The sequence below is a fragment of the Myxocyprinus asiaticus genome, chromosome 31, assembly GCF_019703515.2.
Source record: "Myxocyprinus asiaticus isolate MX2 ecotype Aquarium Trade chromosome 31, UBuf_Myxa_2, whole genome shotgun sequence".
In the NCBI taxonomy this organism is placed as follows: domain Eukaryota; kingdom Metazoa; phylum Chordata; class Actinopteri; order Cypriniformes; family Catostomidae; genus Myxocyprinus; species Myxocyprinus asiaticus.
This window is the reverse complement of record NC_059374.1, coordinates 5,968,919-5,994,759: the sequence shown is the minus strand read 5'-3', so window position 1 is coordinate 5,994,759 and position 25,841 is coordinate 5,968,919. Positions and strand designations below refer to the sequence as shown.

The 25,841-nt window shown below is 39.0% G+C and overlaps 1 protein-coding gene across 2 annotated transcripts in view; it reads right to left on the bottom strand.

Annotated features, from left to right (window-relative positions):
- Positions 1 to 25,841, bottom strand: part of LOC127422249 (cell adhesion molecule DSCAM-like) — a 228,166-nt gene that overhangs the window by 168,474 nt on the left and 33,851 nt on the right. For both annotated transcript variants that reach the window (XM_051665620.1, XM_051665621.1), the window contains exons 2-3: positions 23,702 to 24,019; positions 22,545 to 22,691 (exon numbers count right to left, since the gene is read on the bottom strand). In XM_051665620.1, the coding sequence (XP_051521580.1) occupies positions 22,545 to 22,691; positions 23,702 to 24,019 (465 nt within the window). The remainder of the gene's footprint in view (positions 1 to 22,544; positions 22,692 to 23,701; positions 24,020 to 25,841) is intronic.

Here is a 25,841-nt window from a genome sequence, read left to right as displayed (position 1 = left end):
CCTGCTACTGTTTCAGCTAATTACTCCTGCAGGAAAACAGACTGCTCCCATTTGCTCCTCACCGCTAATTTATACTGTACAGTCTTTTTGATCAAGACAAGCTTGCATTTTTGGTACATTGCAGAAACTTTCAACCCTCTTCAACTTGACAACTGAAGTTTTATTGTTTAAGTGTTTGGTAAAATTAATGTGGTGCCCAAGATACAACTTACAGTTATAAATTCTTTGCACCATATCAGCCCATTTTATACGTATGGAAACAATTATTTCCTTAGCATAATGTCTATAATGACACTTATGGATGGAAGAATGTCTACAGGTTTTCCATTTGTAACCGGTCCTGCCAACCCGTGCCAAATGGGATTAGAACCAGCATCTCCAGCATGGGAGGTGGGCATGCTAACAAGGATGCTAAAGGCTACACCCTCTAGCGTCAATTGCTAGTGCACCTCTTGAGGCCAGGGGAGTGAGGTTTACACACTGCACAGCTACCTACCAGCTGGCTCCTGTTACACTCACTCCCCTAAACCTCACTCCCATCCGGGTCACGGCACCACTGTAACTGGTCCTGCCAGCCCGCTCTGAATGGGGTGCGCTAACAAGGATGCTAAATGCTACAGCTCTTGAGGCCAAGGGAGTGAGGTTTACACATTGCACAGCTACCCACCAGCTGGCTACTGTAACACATTGATATAATTTGTTTTGAATTTATTGTAATATTTTTAGATGCTTTAAAGGTCATATTGTTGTTTTACATGTAATTTTTTTTTTTTTTTTTTAACAAATCCATCCGGATAACATTCAAGCAGCATACATTTAAATTTCCATAGCTGTAAGCATTGTTTTCAGGGAGGAATTTGATTGTTACACTGTATAAAAAAAGTTATCATTATGTTATAATATTGTTATAGCAATGTTGTAGCAACATCTTTGTTTTGGTACAAGGGAAGTGGAATTAATTAGTGGTGACGGTTTTGGTATTGACCTTTCACACAATGTAAGTGCATTTCTAGAATCATTGCTAAAAGATAAAGAAACCATCTGTATTTTGAGTGGTCCGTGCAGCCTGACACAACATTGACTCAAGCAATGGGATGAATTTGGGGCAGGGCTATCTGTTAGTTCGATCAATAGCAGATGAAGTGTGTGTTCAGAAAGCTGTTTGAAAACAATCTTTATTTTTGCAATTCAATTTGGTGGCACCAGTGGTGGCAAGATTACACACCTTATCTTTAAATCTTAAGGCATCTAAAATGTTTTTTGTTTTTGTTTTTTTTTATCATAAAATAAATTAAAAGCAAACTATATGTCAATAAAAAGAACTGTGGACACATCCCACCATTTGGAAGCATCATTATAATCATAACCACAACATGCTAGTAATGCATACAGTAGATATTACGTTTAAAAAAATAATTATCAAAACCATCACCACTAATCTCCTACTTTAACTGGACCAGAACAAAGATGTTGCTATAATGTTATAACAATGTCATAACACAATGATCAAATTTCACACAGAAAACAATGCTTACAGCTATGGAAAATCTCCTTTAATGTTATCTGGATAGAGTCATTGCTAAAATAAATTAAATCTTAAAGCATATGTAAATCTTACAATAAATTCAAAACAAATTATATCAATCGAAAACCTGTAGACACATTCATCCATCCATAAGTGTCATTATGGACATGAACACAATATGCTAGAAATGCATGGACAGCACTAATTCACCACAATGCCACTACACTTGTACCAAAACAAAGACGTTGCTATAACATTGCTATAACAATGTTATAACATAATGATGACTTTTTATACAGAGCAAAAATCAAATTCCTCCCTCAAAACAATGCTTAAAGCTATGGAAAATTAAATGTATGCTCCCTAAATGTTATTGGATGGATTTGTTGCTAAAATTAATTAAAACAAGAAATTAAAAGTAAATCAAAATGATTTTAAATCTTAAAGTATCTAAAAAATCTTACAATAAATTCAAAACAAATGATATCAGTGGAAAACCTGTGGACACATCACTCCATCCATAAGTGTCATTATGGACATTAATACAACATGATAGAAATGCACTGATATTGTGTGAAAAGTCAGTACCAAAACAGTCACCACTAATTCACCACTAATACCACTTCACTTGTACCATAACAAAGATGTTGCTACAACATTGCTATAACAATGTTTTAACATAATTATAACTTTTTTATACAGTATAACAATCAAATTGCTCCCTGAAAACAATGCTTAAAGCTATGGAACATTAAATGTATGCTGCTTGAATGTTATCTGGATTAATTTTTTTTTCTTAAATAAATGAAAGCAAGAAATTACATGCAAATATATACATATCTTAAATCTGAAAGTATCTCAAAATTTTACAATAAATTCAAAACAAATTATATCAATGTAAAACCTGTGGATGCATTCCTCCATCCATAAGTGTCATTATGGACATTAATACAACATGCTAGGAATGCACTGATATTGTGTGAAAAGTAAATTCCAAATCCATCACCACTAATTCACCCCTAACGCCACTTCACTTGTACCAAAACAAAGATGTTGCTACAACATTGCTATAACATTGTTATAACACAACGATAACTTTTTTTATACATAGCGTAACAATCTAATTCCTCCCTAAAAACAATGCTTACCGCTATAGAAAATGAAATGTATGCTGCTTGAATGTTATCTGGATAAATCTGTTGATAAAAGAAAAATGTAAATAATAAATCATCTTAAATATAATAATATCTACAAATATTTTATAAAACAAATCTTAAATTAAAATCAAATTATATTCATGTAAAATATATGGACACATCCCTCCATCCGGCAGCATCATTATGGACATTAACACAGCATGATAGTAATTCATTTATAGATATTATGTGAAAAACAGCATCAACCCCCCAGCACTAATTCTGGACACTTCGATAGTATCTTGGAAAATGTGTATGATTTTGATGTGTGGAGAAGCCGTGAATGTTGACTCTAGCTTTGAGAAACAGACAACAATTACATTTGCCCTGGGAGGATGGAGAAACCTGACCATGTTGCCATGGCAACACAAGTACAGCAGAAAGTAACGAGAAAATCAATTCCAAATTTTTTTTCTCTCTCTCTGTTTTTCAGCACAGATGCAATAGACCTTCCCTTCACTCTTGTGCATTCAGAATACTGCAAATGATCATTTAAATAAAACATGCAACTGCATGGAACAAGTGCAGTTTGTTACACATTTGATCGTGAAACATAAAGTGACTTGCATAAAAATTCAGGTGATAGGTAAATGTAGCTGAAGAAACATCATGATTGGCTGACACGACACCCATGAGACAACTAAGTTTGTACGGTACGTCATCAAGAGTCAAAGGTCACCCTGCCATGATCATCATCACCGGTTACAAGAGACTGGGAGGAAAAACCTGTTGTGATGTTGACAATTGCAGATGCTCGTTACTTTCTGTATTAACAGTTAATTATTTTTCAAAAAAATAAAAAGCTTTAACAAAATGTACCATGGTATTACATGGCATTAAATTTAGTAAGGAAACCTAAAAAATGCTTCATGTGGTAACAACTAAATTAGCTGGGGGGCTTTTCCAAGTAAAAAGTATTATTTAATATGACTGAAACAACCGCCAACAAAAGTAATCAAGTAGAAATAGCTCCTTAACGGCCCAATTTCACTTTTTACAGTGAACCATGCCTTTTTTATTTATTTTTTGGACATGTATATTTATTATGTTGTTTATTAAGGTCTGCGTGATTTTTTGACCTGCAAATCTGATACTTATGACCTCTCAGATCCTGAGGGAACACAGTGATCTGCTCACAAATTCTTAAATAGCAAGCACAATATGATATAGCATTTTTTTTTATATATATATATAAGGCATATTAATGTACGTTTACTGAACGCAAATAAGTGAAACAGACTAATTTTAGTTTGTTAAGAAGGGGCTGCAGGAACTAAATGGCTTGTTACTGATTGTTAACATAGTACAAAATGAACAAATGGAAGGTCAAATAAAACAGAGAGAGATATGACTGAGGGAAGTATATACGTGTATATATATATATATATATATATATATATATATATGTATATATAGGCCTATACATACAGGGCAGTCCATATATACAAGGATATAGCATGATATGAAGATTTGAGTGGCATGGTGTTTGGTGTTTCAATCAGTGTTATGCATTATGTCTGAGTCATGAAATTCTGGTCACAATTTCATGTCGTTAACTTTGATTCAAGTATTTTAAAACAGCTATGTTCAAAAATATGCTGAAGACACATATGTAACTGGAAGGACAATCAAACACATTCACACTAGAAGATTGGAATCTGAATTTGGAGGGTTTTTACAAATGAAAACAGGTCGAGAATTGTATTTTGGATATAATATGAAACTGTAATATATTATTATATTAATTGATTATTTAAAAAAAATTCTGTGTTGGGTAAGTTACTCAAGCAGGTAATCCACTACAAATGACTAATTACTTCTCTAAAATTGTAAACAGATTACTTTACTAATCACTTCATCAAAAAAGTAATCACATTACTAATGATTTAACTTTTAAGTTACTTTCTAAAACACTTTTCACAGAAGTTTTTTTTTCTCAAAAAATGTTTTAAAATAATGTCTATATTTTGTTCATTGTTGGAAGCAAGTCATACACTCAGCACCACACGTTTCTCCTTCACAATGACTCATTACACAGAAACGTAGGGTCACAGTCACACAGACACACATGAACATAATTCATGTTTTAAATTCTACATAAATAATCCTATTTTAGAACTGTATAACCCAAGTAATGTACTTAAATAAAAATAACAGTAACTGTAATCTGATTACTAGAATTAAAAATGTAATGCATTGCACTACTTTTTGACTAAAAAGTAAATTGATTTCAGTAACTTATAACTTTGTAATCAGATTACACCCAACACTGCATAATTGATGCATCGAGTTTTCATTGTTAGATGCATTACAATGCATTTTTTCACTCCTAATGGGGAGGTATCTATGATACAAATGTCAATATGTTTTTCTGCTTAGAACGAGGGAATCTTGAGAATTTTCAATGATCAGGAAATGATTTTAAGACTACGGAGGAAGTAAAATGTTTTGACTTTGATCCTCATCATTCAAAAGTAAGTCATAAACACAGTCTATGACCACATCCACGATATATGGCAGCAAGATTCAGTACAAACAACTCTTTTGTCTGAGAGCACTTTGTTCTTTCAAGTGCCTTTTTAAACATCATGCTTTTAAAACGCGATCAGACCCTCTATTCAAACATGAAACTGAAGCAGCATCTCTCTCAACAGCCTCCAAAAGCACCTCTGCATCATATGGAGGAGCTCAACCATGGCCCAAAATACCTGCCACCAACCTCCCCAAGCGATAGAGATAGACAGACCCCATTCCAGGGCACCTGGGGTAAAAACGAGGCCAAATCTACAGGCGTTTATAAACTGAAATTAATTGGTTGTTCCACCCTTAATTAGCTCACGCCACACTTATTACTAATCTGCTATTTGGAGTGCTGCCATTTTATGCCCTGGCCGTGGTCCAGTGCATCAACGAAGTGCAATCCATAAACTCGGGAAAAGTCCTGTTCTGGGGAGCGGAGCCAAGCGGCAGCATAGCATCAGGTGGTAACGAAGCAATCAGTGTTTATTAAAGATTAAGACTCGCTTAGTCCCCAGTGGCCTGGCCAGACCGTCCGGTAATCATATTTACCCTAAACAGCCTAATTGCCACCATACTGCTCTTATTTATCAGTAAACAGTCATGTAAGAGGGCTTAATCCAGGGTGATCTAATTTGTATTTATGTTGTGTACACATACATTTTTGTATGTTTTGTATATATATATATATATATATATATATATATATATATATATATATATATATAGTCTATTTAACATGTTTATTTTGTGTGATTATATAAAAAAACATGTTAATATATAATATATATTAATTACATATATATATATATATAAGTATAAATAACATGAATATAAGAATTATATATTTGTAACATTTTTAATTATTTGAATCATAATGTATTTTTTATTTTGAATTATATTTATTTGGGGGGCTAACACTGATATATATGTTTAATTTGTTTATTTAATCGGCATGTCGTACATTTTTTATTTTTATTTTTGATTGACAGTGGATTAAACATTTATATAAAATCCATATATTTATATAAAATGTGTATTCATCACATGCCCAAATACGAATGAGATCATGTTGCTTACTCTGGTTTCAACACTAAAAAAATCATGTTCTCAATGAGTATTTGTCTGGGTAAAAATATGTAAACATTCTTAAAGCAAGATAAATTCACTTTTTTCATTTGTTTTCAGCATAAATGTAAATAAAACATGTGGAAGAAGTCTGACAGTGCCACCACACCAAATACACTTATATTCAAGATATATATATATATATATATATATATATATATATATATATATATATATATATATATATATATATATATATATATATTTATTTAACTAATCTCAACAGTTTTGCTTATCAGGTGAATTTATCTCAGATGTTTATATATCTGTACTGGAAAACAAAATAAATACTTGTTAAGATGTTTTTTTATTTTTTTTTTTTTTGCAATGTAGCTTAGATATTGTTTTCTCATCTGACTTTTTATCACTCGCTCTAAGTATATGAACAAGATAAAGGTAGAATGGCGTCCACTGTTTACATACAAATCAAAAAGCAAACAGCTATTTCTATAGGAACACCACACCCTTAAAGGAGACATCAGAAAACCAATACCTCTCTCTCTTGCTCTGTATTCCCTAAACGTTCACCAGCACTCATGCTGCAAATGCACAAATGCATCCTTCAGCTTATGCTCCCATAATTCTCAGTGGCAGTTGTGTGATTAATGTACATAGCTATTGATTTTTGAGGTTCTTTTTCCCCCTCTACTCTATATCCATCTTTCTTTTGCTCTCTCTCTCTCTCTCTCTCTCTCTCGCTCTCTCTCTCTCTCTCACTGACGTGTTTTTTTTTTTTTTTTCGAGAGTTCCAACACCGTGGAATTTGGCCACATTATGCAGACTCACTAACAACAGGCATCTCCTGTTAGACATTTTTGTGTCAGCTCCAATGTGTTTACCTTCTCATGTGGTGCGACTGGAAGTGCATTGTGTCAGCAGCATGGGAGACATGGGTTTGAATCCCATGTGTAAATCAGTGAGAAGTGCAATTTGAAAAAAAAAAAAAAAAAAAAAAAAATGCTGCACAAAACGGATAAGGCTAACTTTAATGCTTTTGTTTATCTGTCACATTATATCTAATGAAAGCACCAACTAAACTGTTATGTAATATATTTTGCTTTACAGGTAAATTTGAAGGATGCTTAGATATTTTTACTAGAAAACAAGATACTATTAAAGACTAGCATTTTGCTATGTGTGTAAATAAATAAATACTCTACTCTTATTGCAAAAGAGCAATAAATCCAACAACATTTTGTGAGGGTTATTTCTGAAAAAAAAAAAAAAAAAAAGAAAAGAAAGAAATGATCATGGGGTAAGAAAAATAAACATAATTCAAGATATTTTCTTTGGAAACAAGTTTTAATGTCTCACACAATTTTGCTTCTCAAGTAAATGTGTCCTGTTTTAAGGATATTTGGACATTTTTACTGGAAAATGACAAAAATACTGTTAAAGACTAGCATTTTGCAGTATAAATAACACCACTCTAACTGCAAAAGAGCAATAAATTAACAAAATTGAGTGAGGTTCAGGCTTAAAGAAAACTATTTGCCAATTTGAGGTTAAAAAATAAACTAAATTCAAGACATACTCATTCAGAAGAAAAAATTAGAAAGCTATTAAGACTTGTTTTTAGTATACACTCACTGAGAACTTTATTAGGAACACCTGTACACCTGTACAATTGTGTGGCAGCAGTGCAGTGCATTATCATGCAGAAACGGGTCAGGAGCTTCAGTTAATGTTCACATCAACCATCAGAATGGGGAAAAAATTTGATATCAATGATTTCGACCGTGGCATGATTGTTGATGCCAGACGGGCTGGTTTGAATATTTCTGAACTCTTCTCCTGGGATTTTCACACACAACAGTCTCTAGAGTTTATTCAGAATGGTGCCATAAACAAAAACATACAGTGAGCAGCAGTTCTGCGGACGGAAACGCTTTGTTGATGAGAGAGGTCAACGGAGAGTGGCCAGACTGGTTCGAGCTGACAGAAAGGCTACGGTAACACAGATAACCACTCTGTACAATTGTAGTGAGCAGAATAGCATCGCAAAATGCATGACACGTCGAACGTTGAGGCAGATGTGCTACAACAGCAGAAAACAGAACTTAGTGTTCCTAAAAAAGTGGTCAGTGAGTGCATGTGTCTTATTTTAAAGATCCTTAGACATTAGGGGCCTGGGTAGCTCAGTGGTAAAAGATGCTGGCTACCACCCCTGGAGTTCGCTAGTTCAAATCCCAGGGCATGCTGAGTGATTCCAGCCAGGTCTCCAAAGCAACTAAATTGGCCCAGTTTCTAGGGAGGGTAGAGTCTCATGAGGTAACCTCCTCGTGGTTGCTATAATGTGGTTAGTTCTCGGTGGGGCGCGTGGTGAGTTGAGCGTGATGGATGGTGTGAAGCCTCCACATGCGCTATGTCTCCATGGCAACGCGCTCAACAAGCCACGTGATAAGATGCGCAGGTTGACGGTCTCAGATGCAGAGGCAGCTGGGATTCGTCCCCTGCCACCTGGACTTAGGCGACCACGAGGACTTAAAAGCACATTGGGAATTGGGCATTCAAATTTGGGTGCAAAACGAAAAAACAAATAAAAAGATCCTTAGACATTTTTAGTGGAAAACAAGACAAAAATACAAAAAAAAAAAAAAATAAATTTAAAAAATATATATATATATATATATATTTTTTACAATGCACAGTGTCTCATTTATCTAGACCAAAAAGAAGATGCTAAAGTTTTTTGTTTTGTTTTTTTCATCTTGCAGAGCCACAGAGGTTAAAAAATGAAATCAGGAATTTTGACAGAAATATGGCTAAGGAAAAACATGAGGTTAAACCTGTGTGAAATCTTAACATTACTCCTATACAGCAGAGAAAAACATCCACAATTCCCACTTCCTAGAACATTTGGTGTACACACAAAGAGAAAGTAGAGCAGAGAGACAGAGAGCTTCAGCCTTTAAGCCTTATGCTTCACCATCTCCAATTTAATCTATAGGCTTGAGAAAGATGAAAGGCATGTGGGTTTGTTCTAATGAGAATGCACTATAGGCTTTGCAGTCACTGTCTCTGGTCCAGCCGCACTCACTCAAACATGGCGCTGGGTTTTCAACATGTCTGACCGCCCCTTTGATATAGTCTATAAGTAGCGGCAGTCGCTCACAGCGAGGAGCTTGCATATTCCTTCCTCTACTCAGGCGCTCATTATTTACAAAAGCTTTACACTTCTACAGGTCAAATTTTGATATATGGAGGTAGGAAATCTGAACAGTGCTTTTCACAGAGATTTTTTTTATTTTTAGTTTTTTCAGTTATTTTTACATCATTAATGTTTCTAGCTACAAAATGAAGGTTCTAAAATGAAAGGGCAACCTGGTAACACTTTATAATAATGGTGCATCATTAATAACCTATGCAGGAATTAATGCAGGACAAATGAGTAGTACAACATTAACACTTTATTTACTACTATTAACTAATATGGAAACATGATTAACTAATCAGTTAGTAATAGCGAACAGATGACTGAGGTAGTTAAATAATAGGTAATCAACAATTACTGAATTCGATTTGCCTTATTGAGAACTATTAACTAACTATGGCTAATTTAAAATTATTACTAGTTCATTACTAATCAGAATATTTGCATGTGTCTAAAATGTTAATGATTATGTATTTATTGTGAATAAGATCATGAAATGCACCTTCAGAGAAACATGCGCCTCAATTGTGTCCTTTGCGGGAATTAATTTAGAAATGTAACAGCTCTCTAAATCAAGGCTACAGTGTCTGGTCATGGTATCATAATCAGCTTCCCTTACAGAAATATAGGAATGTGTGTACCCAGCCTATGTATTCCTTGGGATATCTCTTCTGTTCATTAAAAATTATTAACTTCAGCATGTTAGATGGAGGTCTTTTTTAATAATTTTGGTAACCCATAAGCAATGAGTCAAGTGTTACCACATAAATATGAAGGAATTACTAATGAGCTAGACCATTATTCTAAAGTGAGGGTCATGGAAACGCATTATTATGAAGTGCTACTAGCAACCTCTGTTTTTGATATAACTATGGTTTATATAGGGCTTGGGTGATTTTTTGAATATTTAGTGGTGCATGTTAAGGCAAGCATCACTATTGCTAATGCTCATATTTATAGTTAGGGTTTGTTCTTAGTGTTACACATCTGCACATAACAATGTTATGGACATGAATGACACCTCAATATCTATGGACTCTTGGGGGTGGGCTCTTTTAACTTGGGCAAGTAAGCAACCACCCAGAAAACCCTAGCAACCTCATACTAACCAGTGTTAGGAATGTTACTCAATAAAAAAACACACTACAAATGACAAATTACTTATCTAAAATTGTAATCAGTTTACTTTGCAGAGTACTTTTTGAAAAAATCACATAACTAATTACTTTACTTGCGTCCGTATTCATCCGGATACATTTGAAAATGTCCACACTGCCATTTTCAAGCGTTTTCCAAAAGTTGCTCATCCACACTAAAACGTATGAAAACTCATAAATCCCCTAACTGCGCATGTGAAAAATCACCGCTACATGTTCGGCCTGAAACACAATTGTCCTTGTGTTCCGTCACTGGACAGCAATTGCGAGTAAACTTCCCGTCGCCTTTGAAGGAATGCAATGTGAAAGTTATACAAAGTAGCATTTATCTTTAACAATGCTGTTAAAGTGTATAGCAGGCCCAACAACACCGATACAACATGGGCCACCATCTTGATTGTTTTGGGTTGAATAGATCACATGACTGTGTCACATGACAACAAATATGTCACCGCTTTCAGATATCTCCGTTCCCTATCTGTCACTCACTCAACATTGTGTCGATGTAGTGACACTAGGGGTCACTCTTGGTAGCCCCAAACACCTCTGCGTTTTTGAAAAAAGGCCAATGAGATTTGGCGAGTGGAATTTGCATGCCACTCCCCCGGACATATGGGTATAAAAGGAACTGGTATGCAACAATTCATTCAGATTTTCTCTTCAGAGCCAAGTGGTTCTATTCATTGAAGCAGAATTCATCTGCGAAGTTCATTCACCTCATCTGCTGGATTCTACGGCGCATTTCAGCGGCTTCTCCCCCTCTGCACCCGTGTAGTGCAGAGAATGCCCCTGGACGCTTCGGCAGAAACAACTAAAAGAGTATATAAAAAAAAAAGTGAATATTTTCTTTCTAAAAGAGCGGGACACACGGAATATCTTTTTAAAGATGCCTTTCCGTCTGTGTGTTATTCCTGGGTGCGGTCGATATCTCTCCGCTTCTGATAGCCACGATCGCTGTCTTATGTGTCTGGGCACTGCCCACGCAGAGACATGGTTCGTGGTTGGGTCTTGTCCTCACTGTGAGAACATGACCATGGCAACGTTACGGTCGCGGCTTGCATTCGTAAGAAAGCAAGCCATCCCAGCGGCTCCCCACCTCATTCCTTCTACCTATGGGTATGAGGCCGTGCCGGTTAGCACTGGGGGCGATTTGGGGACCTCAATGGGACCACCTCCACCGGATATCCCCCCACGGACCTCCAATTCCCCAGCACGCTCGCTTGCTCGGGTCGGGTGCTCGGATGAGATCGCCGGCTCATCTCAGGGCGAGTTCGACATCTCGTTCGGAGCCCGGGAAGAGGACGAGTTATCGAGCGAAGCATCAGAGAGCGGGCTCATCCAGTCGGATGCAGAGGCTTCGACTGGGCTTCCTCCTTCGGGAGTGGTCGCCCAGTCCCAGGCCGATGCGGAAATGACAGACATGCTTTCTCGGGCGGCCACGAGCATTGGGCTAGAGTGGAACCCTCCGCTCTCCCCTGAACCCTCGCGGCTCGATGATTGTTTCCTGGGCTTGGAGCGCCACCCATGGCCACGCCCCACCCCTGTTTCTTTCTTCCCGGAAGTGCATGAGGAGCTGACAAGATTGTGGGAGGCACTTTTTACTGCCTGGTCCCGGTCTTTCAGCTCCCCCACTCTCGCTACCCTCGATGGCCAGCAGTTCTCGGTGGTGAAGCAGCAGACGGAGATTGGGTCCGGTGGACTACGGGGACGAGACTCCTCCTCCCCCCTCCTTAGCCAATCTTATGGTGGGCGGCAGGAGCCAGGTAAGTGCTTCGATGTCCCTGGACTCAGCACGGCCACGGGGCTCGAATCCCCTTGACGTGGCACCTCGAGCTCCATCCTGCCGCAAGGCACCACCCACCGGTACGTCCGACGTGATCATTCCCTTGGTCCCACTCACCCAGAGTTTGGACACGTGGCTTGTGCTTTCCAACCCGTCGCGGTGGCTGACCCAGATCATCCGACTCGTCTACGCGATTCAGTTTGCCAGGAGCCCACCCAGGTTCAGCGGTGTCCGCTTCACCTTGGTGAAGGGCGAGAACCTTGCATGCGGAGATCGCTACGTAGAGCCTGTCCCTCCAGCTGAGATGAAGAAAGGGTTCTACAGCCCTTACTTCATCGTACCGAAGAAAGGCGGTGGGTTACGACCAATCCTGGACCTGCAAGTACTGAACCGGGCTTTGCACAGACTCCCGTTCAAGATGCTGATGCAAAACACATTCTAGCAAGTGTCCGGCATCAAGACTGGTTCGCAGCGGTAGACCTGAAGGACGTGTACTTTCACGTCTCGGTCTTACCTTGACACAGACCCATCCTGCGGTTTGCCTTTGAAGGCCAGGTGTACCAGTACAAGGTCCTCCCCTTCGGCCTGTCCCTGTCCCCTCACATCTTCATGAAGGAAGCAGAGACTGCCCTTGCCCCGCTAAGGGAAGTGGGCATCCGCATCCTCAACTATCTTGACAACTGGCTATTCCTAGCTCACTCTCAAGAGTTGCTGTGCGCACACAGGGACCTTGTGCTCTGGCACCTCAGCCGACTGGGGCTTCGGGTCACCTGGGAAAAGAGCAAGCTCTGCCCAGTTCAGAGCATCTCTTTTCTCAGTCTGGAGTTGGACTCTTGATGACAGCGCGCCTCACGAACGAGCGTTCACAGTTGGTGCTGAACTGTCTGAAGGCATTCAGATGGAGAACAGCGGTTCCACTGAAAGTTTTTCAGAGGCTCCTGGGGCATATGGCATCCTCAGCAGTGGCCACACCGCTCGGGTTGATGCATATGAGACCGCTTCAGACTCGAGTCCCGAGATGGGCATGGCGCCGTGGGACACATCGCATGGTCATCACGCCGATCTGTCGCCGCCTCTTCAACCCTTGGACCTCTCCAGGCACGTCGTGGTTACAACAGATGCCTCCAAGACAGGCTGGGGTGCCATATGCAACGGGCACAACGGGCGCCGGCTCCTGGACTGGCCCGCAGCTGCGTTGGAACATCAACTGCCTAGAGTTATTGGCAGTACTGCTCGCCCTGTGGAGGTTTCGGCCGTTGATCCAGGGAAAGCACGTGTTGGTCCGGACAGACAACACAGCATCGGTAGCTTACATCAACAGCCAAAGCGGTCTATGCTCCCATTGCTTGTCACAACTCGCCCGCCATCTCCTCCTCTGGAGTCAGCAGCGCCTCAAGTCGCTATGAGCCACTCGCATCCCGGGCGACCTCAACACCATAGCGGACACGCTGTCATGTCAGGTTACCCTCAGGGGAGAGTGGAGACTCCTCCCTCAGGTGGTCCAGCTGATTTAGAGTTGATTCAGTCGAGCAAAGGTAGACCTGTTTGCTTCCCGGGAATCCTCCCACTGCCCGCTTTGGTACGCCCTGACCGAGGCACCCCTTGGTAAAGATGCACTGGCACACAGCTGGCCCCCTGGTCTATGCAAATACGCGTTTCCCCCATTGAGCCTACTTGCACAGACTCTGTGCAAGGTCAGGGAGGACGAGGAGCAGTTCATCCTAGTAGCACCCTACTGGCCCACAGAGACGTGGTTCTCTGATCTCACGCTCCTCGTGACAGCCCCCCCCCCCGGCAAATTCCCCTGTGGAAGGACCTTCTTTCTCAGGGACGGGGCACCATCTGGCACCCATGACCAGACCTCTGGAATCTCCACGTCTGGGCCCTGGACGGAACGCGGAAGACCTAAGTGGCCTACCACCCGCGGCTGTAGACACGATCACTCAGGCTAGGGCTCCCTCTACGAGGTGCCTGTATGCCTTGAAGTGGCGGCTGTTTGTTAAGTGGTGTTCTTCCTGACACGAAGACCCCCAGAGATGCGCAGTCGGATCGGTGCTTTCCTTCCTGCAGGAGGGCAGTAGTGTATTTGGGGAAGCATGACTTGATCATCAGGTTCCTGAGAGGCGCTAGTAGGTTGAATCCCTCCAGACTGCGCCTCGTCCCCTCATGGGACCTCTCCGTAGTTCTTCAGGTTCTACAGGGAGCTCCCTTTGAGCCCTTGGAGTCAGCTGAGCTTAAGGTACTCTCTTTGAAGACTGCCCTCCTAACTGCGCTCACTTCCATCAAAAGGGTAGGAGAACTGTAGGTGTTCTCTGTTAGAAAATCATGCCTGGAGTTTGGTCCGGGTTACTCTCACGTGATCCTGAGATCCTGACCGGGCTATGTGCCCAAGGTTCCCACAACTCCTTTTAGGGATCAGGTGGTGAACCTGCAAGTGCTGTCCCAAGCTGCTGTGTCCGGTGTGAGCTTTACGCATCTATTTGGATCACACGCAGAGCCTTAGAAGCTCCGAGCAGCTCTTTGTTTGCTTTGGTGGACAGCGGAAAGGAAGTGCTGTCTCCAAACAGAGGATCACACACTGGGTCATCGATGCCATCACGATGGCATATCAGGCTCAGGAAAAGCCACCCCCTGTGGGGTTACGAGCCCACTCCACCAGGAGTGTGGCGGCCTCCTGGGCCCTGGCCAGTGGCGCCTCTTTGGCAGACATCTGCAGAGCAGCGGGCTGGGCAACACCCAACACCTTTGCGAGGTTCTACAATCTTCGGGTTGAGCCGGTCTCATCCTGTGTATTGGCAGGCACGAGCATGTAAGTTCCGGGAAACTGGCCGGGTGTACCGCTTGCACATAGTGCCTTTCCCCTCCCTTGAGGTGAAGACGTGTGCTCTTGACTCCCAGTCGTGTTCACAGGCTATAATCCCTGGATGACTTTCCTCCTTAGCCCTCTGGCAGCTGAGTTTGCGGAGAAACTCACTGACCTGCACAATATGTGCGCTAATGAGCCCCTGTACTGAGGTAGGTGCTCCACATTCCCCGAAGGTGACCCCATGTGATATCTTCCACAAAATTGTTTCCCTGACGGCAAACTGCATCTTCCTTGGGCAGAGGCCCCTCTGCCTCGGGTCTCCATGTTCTGTAGAAACTCCTCCCCCTTCAGGTAGGACCTACCATGGGACCTCTCCACATGACATACTTCCGACAAGACTCGGTAAGACCATGTGACGTATTACACACAAAATACCCCCCCCCCCTCTTTTTGGGCAGGGTGTGGTCTCCGCGGTGTCTTCCCCTTGGGAGGGACACCCCCCGATGCAGACACTTATGGCTCCCAGTCAGTTAACAAATTCCACTTTTTTGGGGGAGAAAAGAGAGGGAAAAGAGGCCTCGGCTGGGCTAGCCTGTCCCTATAGTTGGGCAGTCGACTTGTTCCTGATGGACCGTTCGACGCTCATAAGAGCATTGGGGGAGGTTACGTGATGGCCTGGTGTGCTGGCTACGAGGCACACAGCAGTCTGCCCGTCACACACTGCCAGTTCACTCAACACAGTTCAGCTAGTTGTGGCGTTTTGTATAGGGACCCCTAGTGTCACTACATCGACACAACGTCGAGTGAGTGATAGATAGGGAACATCCTGGTTACTTTTGTAACCTCCGTTCCCTGATGGAGGGAACGAGACGTTGTGTCCCTCTTGCCACAACGCTGAACTACCTGCTGAAATGGCCGGGACCCGGTCTCGGCTCCTCAGCACAAAACCTGAATGAGTGGTTGCATACCAGCTCCTTTTATACCCGTAAGTCCGGGGGAGTGGCATGAAAATTCCACTCGCCAATTCTCATTGGCCTTTTTTCAAAAAAGCAGAGGTGTTTGGGGCTCCCAAGAGTGACCCCTAGTGTCACTACATCGACACAACGTCTCGTTCCCTCCATCAGGGAACGGAGGTTACGAAAGTAACCAGGACATTTCCCCTGTCCACACTACAACGCAAAGATGGCACTTCCAAATTTTCCCACTTGGAAGAGCATTTTCACTGTCAAAAAAGTCAACACAGTGTGGACCGTAGGCCAAAACGTAGAGAAAAAGATGCATTTTCAAACGAAAATTAGTGTGGACGTGGCCTTAAACACTTTTCTGCTCAACAAATTCAAATGTCTACTTTTTCTCCCTTACAATGACTTGTTAGAGGGCGCACGTCCTTCATCTATCACAGAAATGCAAACAGATGCACATACTGTATGAACATAATTCATATTTTAGATGTGTTCTATATAAATAATATTATTTTATAATTTTCTAACCCTAGTAATGTACTTAAAAGTAATTAGAATAATCAGTCAGTAACTGTTATCTGATCATAAGAATTTAAAATGTAAAACTTTTTGAGTAACGAATTACTTTGTAATCGGATTAAACACTGATAGCAAAACACTAAAAGCCTCTCAGAACACCTTAGCAACTGCATAGCAATGCCTTAGGAATGACCCAGAACACCCTAGTAACCAATAGCATTGTGCTAAAAGCATTCAGAATACTTTAGCAATACCGAGCATCATGGTGGTATTTTAACTTCATTTTGTTTTATTTTTCAGAAAATTTAAAAATATAGTTTATATTATTATTTTGTTATATTAATGTTCCTAAAATTATTTGCCACATTTTGAAACAATTGATTCCAGCTCAGCCCATTTTAAGTGTGGCTGATGATTTGTACAAACATGTTGTCCAAGGACTGTGCTCAAACCAATTAATTTTGTACTATTTCCACTGACTAATACAGTGACAGCAAAAATTATTCATTCATTATGCAGTTAACATCTTTAGTGTCAATCTATGATGTCACCTTTAAAAAAAATAACTTATTGATGCATTTGCAAATGTAAACCCTCTATGTTTACGGCAAAGCCCCATTAGAAACAGACCATTAAGTAAGTAAAGTGCATGAGCTTGTAATTTCCCTTCTAACTGTGCTGGGAGGGAAAGTGAATTAAGTTTAATGGTTTGACAAATGTCAGTGAATGTCAGCTTGGAGAAAGAGACACTTCTGCGGCCATGAAGCAAACGGTAATGAGAGGAGCCAAAGGCAAATCAGTGTAATATATGACAGAGGGACCAAAGTTTAGCACGAAAGCATTGTAATTGTTATTACAGGAGCTGTCAGTTTCTTGGTCAAAAATGTGTTACTTTCCAAAGCTTTTAAAAGTCAGCATGAAACAGCAATCGCAACCCATTTTATCTCCATTATGTGATATATTTTGGAAAGAAGCATCAAGACTGACTGACTGGATTGTGAATGGTCAAAGTTCCATAACAGCTATGGAAGATGGCGCTTATTATTTATTATTCAAGCTTCCAGTCATGCCAATCAAAGTATATGACCCAAATCACATAAATAAATATCAGTGTGAGTACTGGTATGTGATCATCTGCATAAATAACATAAAATAATAGTAATAAAAAAAATCATCTGGATTGTTTTGTATGGAGTGAGAACATTATACAGATGGTAGTAAAGTCTACAACATTATTAAGACCAGGAGCGATCAATCAATCAGTTTTGATTTCATGTCAACTTTAACTGTTTGTTGCATCCCAGTGCTTCATTGCGTCCATTCAGTAAAGCAAAACTAGATCAAATGGGTGATCCAATGGATAAAAGACCAGGTAACAAAAGAAAAATGGCCTTCTCCCCGTCCACCATCAATATTCAGTAGCCAAGCCACCGAAATACACACAAAAACAGCCTGCAAGGTGCATTAGGACCCAGACACTCAAGAGGAAGATACACTCACAAACGCGCACACACGCATCCCTTTCACCTGTGCTGCCTTTCATCTCTTTATAAGAGCTGTCAATTGTTTATCAAAAGCCGGGAGGGGACGGATACGTGGCCATGAATTTGAAAGGGCTCACAGAAAGGTCCATTTTAAAATGCATGACAGGTTAATGGTAAGTTAGAGTATCATTAGGCCCCGTTCATTCACATTTAAAACAGGCCCTCGCTTAAAATGACTAGGGAGCAGTCTTTATTTTGAGAGGTAATTCATATTGTAATTATATTTTCAATCACAGTTCATTAATTAAGACAAGTCCCACTCTGTAATCATGCATTTCATATTCTCTGTGATTTGCAGAACAATCGCCAGCATAAGGCAGAATTATAGGGCCGAAATAACTCGCGAACACTGATTTATGCTAAGTAGACGAGGAAAAGTGATCGAACTCTCCTTGCTAAAAGCACAATCGCTCTGTTCGGATGTACAGTATTTAGTGTGTCATTAATGATTTACAGTGTAAAATGGAAAAAGGACTACTAAGGTGTTTTCATCTCAGCATTTGTTTATGTTCACCATAATGCCATAAAAACACAATAAAACTGGTCTATAAATCTCGTCTGCTGGAACCTACCAAAATTTAAGTTGTTGTTCACTTAATTTTCCCCTTTCATCAAAGTTCTGAAATATCACCAATCTCATCGCAATCGCATTCAGGTTTGATGACTTTGATGTCAATACACCATTGATTCTAACATCAGTCATAAGCAAACGCAACATGCTAGTTTTAATATGCGGGATGGAGAATGAGATTTGAGTGAATAACAATTCGGCCTGTTCCTCACACAAAGCTACCATATGACTTCAGAAGACTTGGAATACTGCTCATAAATCATACAGACTACTTTTATGGTGCTTTTATGGTATTTGTTTGGTAATTCTGGAACAACTGTAGTCACTGTGATCTCGAAAGCATATTGGCGTATCCCAATGCTAAAGTAATTGTTATTTGCTATTATTACAATATTGTTGCTATTAGAGCTGTCAGAATAAATTTTTTAATGCAAGCAATTAATTTAAAAAGTTCAATGTGTTAATGTTTCTTAATCGCGATTAACACATTTACTGTTAATACAGCATAAACCAGCATAAACACTTGCTGGAAGGGTGGAAACTCTGTAGTGTGTCCGCCCTGGAGTCATTACACTGACGCACACTTAACAGCACTCACACACACAACAGCACTTCCCTGTCAGTGATAAAATGATGGAGAAAGGAGCTCTTAACGCTGTTTGATGTACAAAACAAGCCCAGATGGGACTTTAAAATATAGAAATCAAGTATTTTTCAGCCTATGTAAGGCAAATTTTAATTAGCACAGAAGCAAGTCAAGTCTTAGCTAACACCAAAATGCAGAATGAGATGTTTTTGCCTGCAAGCGCTTTTCATGTGAAGTTCAAAGCGGTGCTTGAAGCAGGCGTGATGCCCTGACGCGAATCATGAACACGGCTTCACAATTCCTAGGAAAGCGGATAGCCACAGTCTACCAGCAGATTAATATTGTGGAGGATGAGAGTTTAAGAGATTTAATGCCCATTGGAATGAAAACATATGGGGAGACTAGTTCTTTCAATTAGTCAAACTCCCACTTAAACTTCAGGAAATGTTTAATGTTACTTGAATTGGTGCTATTTTAGTGCATTTCTATCTTTAGACTGTGGAAGGCATTGTTTTGAAAATGTTAATAAAGCATTATATTGTTACATATTGTTTTGTTTTCTTTACTAAGATGAAAATAAATGCATTTTGATAGGAAAAGAAGTATATCTAGTATCAAATTTCAGCACTTTCAAAATCTGTTTAATCGTGATGAACTACAAAAATTATGCAATTAAATGTGATTAGAAATTTTAATCGACTGACAGCATTAGTTGCTACTAATTGATATTTGGGCAAATTTTTTAAAAGGTGTATTGCCAACAACAGTAGCTTAAAACAATGCCTAAATAGCTTTTAGGCTATTGGTTAACATTATTATCAGGTAACCTAAAGCATTAGCTTCATGTGGCAACATCTATATAAACTGTTTTTATCCAATTCAAAACTTTTATCTGAATAATTTACCTGAAAAATTAAGCTACACCAATGAAAGCAATATTTATGAGTTAAATCAAGTAGAAATAGGTCCTTGAGGTAACAATTGCAGGTTACCATTTTAGTTTTCAGTGTCAGCCAAAAAGAAAAGCCGTTTCAAATGTGGAACAATTTATTACATTGATGGAAGTTTAAGAAGACAAGCATTTTTTTTTTCTTTTGAGTGTGCATTGATGAATCATGCACAAAAAGATGAGGCATGTATATTAAGAAAGAAAACTGTACAGTGAATTTTTATTTTGTGTAGACTAACACATGCGTTTCGCATCAAGTCAATGTAATACAATGTACATTGTTGTTTTTAGATGGTTTATCAATTTAACCTTTAAAATCAGTGCCTGTAACTGGTTTAACTGCACAAATGTATCACAGAACTAACTGTTGTATAGTGTAAAATACATGTTTAAATAGACCAAAATCGCCACAACTAACCTAGGAGCATGCTATGTAATATTTTCATGAACTTATAGTCTTCAAGTTGACCATACTAGCATAACATAATGATTCACCAAACTTGCTTTATTAAAAAAAAAAAAAAAAAAAAAAAAAAAAAAAAGAAAGAAAATTAAAGACATACCAGCATATAAATCTCATTGCATATTTCTCTGCAAGAGTAAACAATTCTTCACCTTGACAGGCCAGAGAGCTTTCAGCCACGCATCTGCGGTCCTTCATCATTAAAAATTTAGTGTGGGATGTGTGTTGGATGGGTCTAATGCTTCTGACATCTCACATCACGCTTTGATATTGGCATGTGCCATGACCACATCAGATGAAGCAGTTATTCATCTTTATAAATAAAACTGACCATGTAATGGCAGAACCACTCATAAAGGAGCAGACTGTAGAACAGGTATGACAAATATCATGCATAATACTCCATATTTCACCAACCATGCATGCCAATTTTGACAGGACTGTTACCATGGAAATGTCATCAGCCGGTCATAACCGGTGATGTACATTGATTAGTGAGAGAATGGATTTTTCAAAGCTCAGTAAAGCCATTGGAACAAGATGTTGCAGTCTGTCATGGCCAGATTCTTTGCAGATGGGTGTCCCAGAGTTTTTGAAGAACTTGGAGTAGCTTTTCTGCACACCTGAATCCAAAAAATGCACTTGAACTGCTCATATTTAAAGCAAATACAGCCTGGGAGAGCCAGTCAATCAGAGAGATGACACAAAAATAAGCCGTAAAGTGAAGCACTCAACTAATTCAATACAGCTGAGATAAGCCAGCATTAACATGTTAAAGGATAAGTTCACCCAAAAAGGAAAATTCTGTCATCATTTACCCTCTCTTATGTCATTCTAAACCTATATGACTTTGGTTTTTTTTTTCATGGAACACAAAAGGAGATGTTGACACCCTGTCTGACAGCCTCAGTCACCAACCACTTGTTTATTATTTGGAAAAAAATATGCAATGAAAGTGAATGGTGACTGGGGTTGTCAGTTGCTAACATTCTCCCTTACATCTCCTTTTATGTTCAATGGAAGAAAGAGAGTCAAACAGGTTTGTAATAATATAATGGGTAAGTAAACAATGATAAAATGTTTCATTTTTGGGTGAACTATCCCTTTAAGGAACCCACTTTTTCCAACATTGGGAGACTGGGGCACAAAGTCATAGCTAGAAAGTGAAGGGCATTTATTCGCAAGCTTTTGGGGTCAGTTTGGGATGTGCAAAACTACATATTTTCAAATCGACAAGTTGTTGGGTTGTCTGAAAGACCAGTCAAACAATTGGTCTAAATTATGCTGATTTGGGGTTTACCTTAATCTGGCTGGATGTGTTTTTGGACGCTGAGGGAGCATTCACATACAATGTGCTACTGAGTTTTTAAAAAGCTAGATGGATCACACCAGAATCAAACAGAATCATGACCCATCCCTACCAAAGGGAGAGTGCCATTTCCAAGCCAAAGGGTATGACAGCCAAATACTCTAGACTTTAATCCAGTAAAAAAAATAAAAAAAAAAAAATAAAAAAAATCTAATTCCTATGCATTATACCAATCAAAACATCATATCCAGATACTGACTTTGTGACAATGATAAATCATACTTGTCATGATGCATTGTGTTGTGGTACAAGAGTCTTTGTTTGAGTTTTCCCAAAAACATGAGCAATGACCTGAGAGCGCAACTTGAGCCCTACCTGAGACAAGTGATACTGTGTCTTTCTCCCATGATAAAACAGTGACGTACTCCTCGACTGAGGCCGGGATAATGCACTTGAAGACAGCCGTATTCCCCCGCATGACTCTCTGGTCAGCCACACGAACTGTGTACGGCTCCCGGAATACTGCAGATGAAAATAATTCATCGAAACTGTGATCTCAAGGGCAGCCCATAAGGGTTGTTTAATTAAATTTAAAAATGTAGTTTTATCTATCTTTGATTTACAATGCATATTCCAATATTAAAATCTATAATCTATTACTATTTCTGTTTAAATGTGTAATCAACTCAGTTTGTTAAAAAATAAATATGAATATATATATATACAAATATATATTGTATAAATATATTAGGTATGATTATTATACCTATATCAACATTAAAATGTCTATAATCTATTTCTTTTTCAGTTTTAAAGGGTACTCTAACTCTGGTAATATATATATATATATATATATAATTACAAAAGACCAATATTTGTGTAGTTTATATTCAGTTTGTTAAAAAATAAATATATGTAACAAATACATTAAATGAATATAATAGGCATGATTATTATTATACATATTTAAATATGGCAATATCTATAATCTATTTCTTTTTCAGTTTTAAAATGTACTCCAACTCTGGCAAAAATAAATAAATGTAAATTTCTAATAACATTTTAATAAAACAAAATAAAATCTAACTGTATTATAAATGCTTGTTAAATACTGTATATTTAACAAGAAGTTGGGGGTCACTTGCTTTTTGTTTCAGGTGACTAAAATATATTGATAATGCAAATTGGCCTGGATAAAATAAAAAAAAAATAAAATAAAAAAAAGAAAAGAAAAAACTGACCCAATTGACCAGAGCAAAGATTCATTAATATTTCAGTGTTTTTCAGCTGTCTATCATAAAGCATCACAGTGCTATGTAAACTCTTAAGGTACAAAACTATAAGGAGCACTCAACATTACACATTTTAGTTCTTGAATTTCTCTCTTTTGTACTTTATTTCTATTGTTATCATCGTCATTATACCTATATGACTTTTTTCATGGAACATAAAAGAGTTTCTGACTTTTTGGAACTATTCCTTTAGTGATAAAACTATTCCTTGATTACATGTACACTGTTGCTCTGACTCACCAGCATTAATGTGGAGATCTTGACTCCTGATCTTTCCTGCTGGGTTTTCCGCTGTGCAATAGTAGGTATTGTCATTGATTAGGTTACTAAAGCTGGACGGCAGGAAGCCGTAGATCTGCAGCGTGCCATTGGGATGCACATGGCGGATGCCTGGGACATCGTAGATCTCTTCCCCGGTGGCAAGGTACCAGCGCAGCGTGGCGGGGGGCACGGCTGCAGCAGGGCAGGGCACCAGTGCCCCTGTGGTGCTGGAGAACACTACCTCTTGCAGAGATGCATTGACAAAATATAAGCTGGAACGTAGATCTTCACCGAAAACTGCAAAAGACAGAACAAGTGACAAATTGCTATTAAAGTCAAAAATGAAATTACAATTGGAGTTTTGTGGCTTTTAGTCTATGTCTGTTAGCTTTGAGAACATCTGTATGTTAGTGTACTCCTAAAAGCACATATACACAAAAGCACATATACACATTTAATATATACAGTATATATATATATATATTTATTTATTGACCAAAAATATCGACAACTCATCTTGCACTCAGGGACTTATCCAAATTTTTGTCCAATCAAATCCTTTCTAGAATGAGAAACTCTTCTCCCTAATATCACCTGCCTCTGACTAGCAATAGCAAGAGGCAAATCATTGTTCATAGCTTTGATGCAAACTAAAGGCTATTGGCTATTAAAAAAAGCAACAACAAAATAAATAAATAAATAAATAAAATAATATATTTAGTTTAAGTGTGTATTATTCAGCTGGTCATGTGATTCTAACATGGCAGCCCCCACGTGCGGACCCTCTCCATGTAGAATAAAACAGCTTTCATAAGGTTACTGATATGACTGGAGTCTTCATTTTAATGTGAGTGGTCATGATTTCCTACATATATTGCAAAATTACAGTTCATGTCTTTAGGAGTTAAACTTTTTTAATGAGGAAAAAATTACTGCGTGCACCTTTAAGCGAATCATACAGTTAATCAGCTGTCAGTGAGTTCATAACTGACTGCCGGATTATCGGAATACAAGATATTTATAACATACAATTGCTGATGATCTACTATTAATGAATTACTACTCATTTTGTTATATGAAAATGTTCACTTTATAGTGTTTATTTTGTGACACATTGTAAATGACTGTAAAAATGCATATTTAGTTTTCCTTATGTGTTGTGAGAGCTCCTGGGAGCCCAGACATTTCAAAATAAGATTCCCTGGTGTATTTTGGGCTTGTTCATAATTAAAAGTCCTGTGTAATGTCTTTTTTTTTATTTTATATTATTGGTATTTTTGTAGCACAATAAACTGCATCTGGGATTTCATTCAATTTGGACTCCTATAGCCTCTGTGTCTGGGCTGCCCTGTCACAGTAAGAAAAGACGTAGCCTATGTTGCATTCCATTCAACATTGCAAGCATTGCATAGCATCGTTTTTTCCTCCGCAATTCGGTGACAAGGAGACATCTCCGTTGACAATCGAACCTCTGCTAAGCTAACAGGATCATCGCAGTTTTGTTTCCTTATACATCATGTTCCGAACATATGAAATTCAATGGAATGCCTTTATGGTCAGAGATCGGAGATATCGAGTAGGAGTATTTCACATCTGACTTAAATGGAATGCAGCAAGAGATGATTTTTTTAACCCATTTAACGTATTACAGTGGTGTGAAAAAGTGTTTGCCCCCTTCCTGATTTCTTATTTTTTTGCATGTTTGTCACACTTAAATGTTTCAGATCATCAAACAAGTTTAAATATTAGTCAAAGATAACACAAGTAAACACAAAATGCAGTTTTTAAATGAAGGTTGTTATTATTAAGGGAAAACAAAATCCAAACCTACATGGCCCTGTGTGAAAAAGTGATTGCCCCCTAAACCTAATAACTGGTTGAGCCACCCTTAGCAGCAACAACTGCAATCAAGCATTTGCGATAACTTGCTATGAGTCTTTTACAGCGCTGTGGAGGAATTTTGGCCCACTCATCTTTGCAGAATTGTTGTAATTCAGCCACATTGGAGGGTTTTCGAGCATGAACTGCCTTTTTAAGGTCATGCCACAGCATCTCAATAGGATTCAGGTCAGGACTTTGACTAGGCCACTCCAAAGTCTTCATTTTGTTTTTCTTCAGC